The following is a 5,071-nucleotide window of genomic DNA, read 5'->3' as shown; positions in this document are numbered from 1 at the left end:
TTTCTTACTTCCTCCCTTTACTATGTTATATCTTCCTTTTGTCTCCCTTTCTCAGATTCTTTTAAAAATAATTATTATTGTTGTTTCTAACCTCTTTCCCTCTTCTCCCCTCCTTCCTTATCAGTTTATCGCTTTTCCGTTTCATTCTCTTTTATTCTTCCTTCCCTGTTTCTCTCGTTATTGCTATTCCCTTCTTTATCCTATTCTTCCCTCTCCCTTTATCAGCTTATCGTCTCTCTATCATCTTCTATTCCGCTAACCGTCTCTCTCTCTCTCTCCTTTCTTCCCTACCTCTCCCTCTTCTAGTCCCCTTCTCCTCTATTGTCTCATTCTCCCTTTCTTTCTTTCCTTATTTCTCTTTTCCCTCATCTCCTTCTATCCCTTTCCTCTCTCTGTCATTTTTCTCCTTCTTACTCCTCACTTTTATCTCACTCTCTCCTCTTATCATTTTTCTTTCTCTTCATTCACTTCCCCTTCAATCTTTTATCCTTTCCCTTCTCCCCTCATCCCAAGCTCTTTCCTTTAAGTGTTTATCTCTCTTATTCTTCTTTCTTTATTTTCCCTCTTTCCATCATTTCGTCTATCATATCCCTTATTTTTTTTTTACTCCTTTCTTTCTCTCTTCCATTTCTTCTTTCTTTTCCTCTTTCGCTTCTCGTTCTCTCTACTGTGCTCATCACATCCCTTCCCTTCTCTCTCTCTCTCTTTTTCTCTCCCACGTCTATCATATCCCTTCCACCTCTGTCTGTCTCTTTCTCTCCCCTTTCTCCTCCCATCTCTCTGCTTCTTCCTCCCCTTTCTCTCCCTCTTTCCCCCCTCTCTCTCTTCCTCACTTTTCCCCTCCCCTCTCACACTCTCTTCCCCCCTCTCCCTCTTACCCTTATCTCTCTCCCTCTCCCTCATACCCCTTTTCCCCTCCCTCTCCTTCCTTACCCTTCTTTCTCACCCCTCTCTCTCTCCCTCTCACCCCCTTTTCCCCTCTCGCCCTTACCCTTCTTACTCCCCCCTCTCTCTCTCCCTCTCACCCCCTTTCCCCCTCTCCCTCTCCCTCTCACCCCCTTTCCCCCTCTCCCTCTTACCCTTATTTCCCCTCTCTCTCTCTCTCCCTCTTACCCCCTTTCCCTCTTACCCTTCATTCCCCTCCCCTCTTACCCTTCTTTCCCCTCTCTCTCCCCTTCCCCTTCTTTCCCCTCGGCCGGTAATATACGACTTTAATCATCCTCCCAAAGAGCTGTTGGCAAAGCGGCCGCTCAAGATGCTGGTTGTCTCTTGGGCGAGAGGAGGTCCTTCGGTAGAGAGGCGGTTCTCCTCGTCTTAAGTCTGTGGGGACGGGGGGGGAGGGGTGAGAGGGCGGTGGGGGAAAAGGGGGTGGGTAGATGGAGGGGTGGGGGAAAGGGGAAAGGGTAGTTGGAGGGGTAGGGGAGAGGGGATGGGAGTAAGGGAGAGGGAGGGAGGGTAGGTTGGAGGGGCGAGGGGAAAGGGTAGATGGAGGGGTAGGGGAGAGGGGAAGGAAGGGAGAGGGAGGGAGGGTAAGTTGAATGGGGGGAGGGGGTGGGGGAGGGTTAAGGGTGTAGGGTGAAGGGAGAGGGGGAGAGGGGAAGCGAGTAAGGGAGAAGGAGGGAGGGTAGGCTGAATTGGGAGGGGGAGGGGGAGGGTTAAGGGGGTAGGGGGAAAGGGTAGATGGAGAAGTAGGGGAAAGGTGAAGGGAATAAAGGAGAGGGAGAGAGGGTATGTTAAGGGGGAAGGGGGGTTAAGGGGGTAGGGGAGAGGTGAAGGGAGTAAGGGAGAGGGAGAGAGGGTAGGTTGAATGGGGAGGGGGGAGGGGGAGGGTTAAGGGGGTAGGGGAAAGGGTAGATGGAGGGGTAGGGGAGGAGGTAAGGGGAAAGGTAAAGGCCCTAATCACACGAGCGATTTTTTCCCTCAATTTCTAGGTTTTCGTCTGAATTCGAAGCGTCTGAATAATTTCCGTCTTGATCTTGTGCTACTTATCTATACAGCTAGAATGTTCTTTATTTAATGATAGATTAGATAGAAAGTGTCAATGTAAGTTTATAGTAGAGATTATTTCGATATGCAATATAGATAATCATATTTCTTTAAAATAGCGTGATATGTAAGATAATGCTCGTGTGATTCCCGGGACCTCACTCGTCTGGCGCCATGTTTGTTTTCCTCGGCATTCGGTCTGCTGCCTTGCTAGTGTGGCCGGACCAGTCCACTTGGGTACGGAAAGTCCACGTGGAAATGCATCTCCGGATACACGGGGGCTGAAAAACCTCGTTAATGGAGCTTGACGTCCACCCTCAGCAGTGGACTTCGCGAGACTGGAGTCAGTTACCGGTCAGCTGTTCCCGCTCGGCCTCTGGCGAAGTCGCGGCGGCGGCGCCACGTCTCGAGCGAGGGACGGTGGGGACGCGTACCGGAAGTGAGCAAGACCTCTCTCTCTCTCTTTGTCTCTGTCCCTATCTCTCTCTCGATTGGTCTCTCTCTGTCTCTGTCTCTCTCGATTGCTCTCTCTCTCTCTTTCTCTCTCTTTCTATGTCTCTGTCTCAGTCTCTGTCTCTATCTCTCTCTCTCAGTCTCTGTCCCTATCTCTCTGTCGATTGGTCTCTCTCTGTCTGCCTGTCTCTGTCTCTGTCTCTCTCGATTGCTCTCCCTCTCTCTGTCTGTCTCTATCTCTCTCCCTCCCTCCCTCTCTCTCTGTCTGTCTGTGTCTCTCTCTTTCTCTCCTCTCCCTCCCTCCCTCCCTCTCTCTCCCTCTCTCCCTCCCTCCCTCCCTCCCTTCCTCTCTCTCCCTCTCTCCCTCCCTCCCTCCCTCCCTTCCTCTCTCTCCCTCTCTCCCTCCCTCCCTCCCTTCCTCCCTCTCTCTCCATCCCTTCTCCCTCCCTCCCTCCCTCCCTTCCTCTCTCCCTCTCTCCTCCCTCCCTCCCTCCCTTCCTCTCTCTCCCTCTCTCCCTCCCTCCCTCCCTCCCTTCCTCTCTCTCCCTCTCTCCCTCCCTCCCTCCCTCCCTGACGGCTTCCTCTCTCTCCCTCCCTCCCTCCCTCCCTCCCTTCCTCTCTCTCCCTCCCTCCCTCCCTTCCTCTCTCTCCCTCTCTCCCTCCCTCCCTCCCTCCCTCCCTCTCCCTCCCTCCCTCCCTCCCTCCCTCCCTCCCTCCCCCTCTCTCTCTCAGTAGTGAGCAAGGTTTAGATAAGTACTTACATAGACCTCGTTACTGAGCCCATTACAAAGAAAAAGAAGAAGACGAAGACGAAGACGAAGAAGGAGAAGAAGAAGACGAAGACGAAGAAGAAGAACAACAAAAAAAAGGAAAAAAGGCGAATGTGATAGGGCCTCGAGGCGATGAGAAAGGGGGGGGGGAGGGGAGGGTAAGGGATAGGGGAGAAATTGGGTTAGAGGAAAAAGGAAGGGAAGCGAAGGGTGGGAATAAGGGAGGAAGAAAGAGACGGAAGGAAGGACGAGAGGGATAAACGGAGGAGAAGAAGAGAAGGGTAGGGAAGGAGAAGGATGCGTAGGAGGGAGAAGGGAAGAGCGAGGGAGGGAGGGAGGGAGGGAGGGAGGGAGGGAGGGAGGGAGAGAGAGGGGGAGGAAGGGAGGGAGGGAGGGATGGAGGAAGGGAGGGAGGGAGGAGGGGAGAGAGGGGGCGAGGGAGGGAAAGAGGGAGGCAGAGAGAGAGAGAGAGAGGGAGGGAGGGAGGGAGGAAGTACTCAACGAGAAACGGGTATGGGGGGGGGGGAGGGAGAGAGGAGAAAAGGAGAAGTAAAACGCTAAAATTACCAACAAATTGAGAGAGATTCAAGATGGCAAGAGCGTGTCCGTTGGCGCGCTCGAGGCCCTTCGTCTAGAGCGTATTCAAATTTCATTCTTGGGCAAGTAGGGAAAAGAGAACAAGAGAAAGAGAATAAGCTCAGTAGAGACTATCGAAAAAGCGATAGAAAATGGGAAAGGAGAACAAAGTAGAGAGCGCAGAGGCAAAATAAAAGGTTTCATCGGCGGTCTTGAGTACGAAGCTACCAGTTGGCGGGAGATTCTTCGTCTAAAGCGTATTCAGATTCAATGGCAGCTCATCAGCGTTCGTGGCGCAACCGACCGAGTACATTCTGTAGCCCATTTCTCTCGCTTGTTAGGGAGAGGATGAGGAGGAGGGAGGGAGGAAGGGAAGACGGAGAAGAAGAAGAAGAGGAGGAAGAAGAAGACAAAGAAGAAGAAGAAGAGGAGGAGGAAGAAAAAGAAGCAGAAGAGGAAGAATAATAATAAGAAGTAGGAGGAGGGAGGGAGAAGGATGGGAAGACGAAGAAGAAGAAGAAGAAGAAGAAAAATTAGGAGGAGGAGGGAGGGAGGAGGATGGGAAGAAGAAGAAGAAGAATAGGAGGAAGTAGAAGAAGAAGAGGAGGAAATGGAGGAGGAAGAAGAAGAAGAGGAAGTAAAAGAAGAAGAGGAAGAAGAAGAAAAAGAAGAAGAAAGAAGACGAAGGAGGGAGGGGAGGGAAGGGAAGACGAAGAAGAAAGAGAAGAAGAGGAAGAAGAAGAAGAAGAAGAAGGTGGAGGAGGGAGGAAGGGAAGACGAAAAAGAAGAAGAGGAAGAAGAAAAAGAAGAAGAAGAAGAAGAAGAAGAAGAAGAAGAAGAAGGAGGAGGAGAGAGGGAGGAAGGGAAGACGAAGAAGAAGAGGAAGAAGTAGAAGAAGAAGAAGAAGAAGAAGGAGGAAGAGGAGGGAAGGAGGAAGGGAAGGAAGAAGAAGAAGAAGAAGAAGAAGAAGAAGAAGAAGAAGAAGAAGGAGGAGGAGAAGAGGAAGGAGGAAGGGAAGAAGAAGAAAAAGAAGAAGAAGAAGAAAGAGGAGGAGGGAAGGAGGAAGGGAAGAAGAAGAAAAAGAAGAAGAAGAAGAAGAAGGAGAAGGAGGAGAGAGGGGGTGGAAGGGAAGACGAAGATGAGGAAGAGGAAGAAGAAGAAAAAAAGGAAGAAGAAGAAGAAAAAGAAGAAGAAAAAGAAGAGAGAGAGAGCTAGGAAAGATAGATAAACACACAGACAGATTGACACCCACTCGCCCTGGCACCCGGTCTGGCACTCACCTGGTA

At 50.9% G+C, this 5,071-nt stretch overlaps 2 protein-coding genes across 2 annotated transcripts in view; one reads left to right on the top strand and one right to left on the bottom strand.

Moving 5' to 3' along the window:
- LOC138864238 (metabotropic glutamate receptor 2-like) overlaps nucleotides 1-1,943 on the top strand; it is a 9,970-nt gene extending 8,027 nt beyond the window's left edge. Inside the window, exon 4 of the mRNA XM_070130895.1 lies at nucleotides 1,932-1,943. Within this exon, the coding sequence (XP_069986996.1) occupies nucleotides 1,932-1,943 (12 nt within the window). The remainder of the gene's footprint in view (nucleotides 1-1,931) is intronic.
- Nucleotides 1,944-2,086: 143 nt separating this feature from the next.
- LOC113822318 (metabotropic glutamate receptor 4-like) overlaps nucleotides 2,087-5,071 on the bottom strand; it is a 102,480-nt gene continuing 99,495 nt past the window's right edge. The window contains exons 10-11 of the mRNA XM_070130894.1: nucleotides 5,066-5,071; nucleotides 2,087-2,218 (exon numbers count right to left, since the gene is read on the bottom strand). The exon at nucleotides 5,066-5,071 is cut by the window's right edge and continues 128 nt beyond it. Of these exons, the coding sequence (XP_069986995.1) occupies nucleotides 2,087-2,218; nucleotides 5,066-5,071 (138 nt within the window). The remainder of the gene's footprint in view (nucleotides 2,219-5,065) is intronic.

The sequence above is a fragment of the Penaeus vannamei genome, chromosome 15 (genome assembly GCF_042767895.1).
Source record: "Penaeus vannamei isolate JL-2024 chromosome 15, ASM4276789v1, whole genome shotgun sequence".
NCBI lineage: Eukaryota > Metazoa > Arthropoda > Malacostraca > Decapoda > Penaeidae > Penaeus > Penaeus vannamei.
The sequence above is the reverse complement of the archived record's forward strand: the minus strand, read 5'-3'. Positions and strand labels throughout refer to the sequence as shown.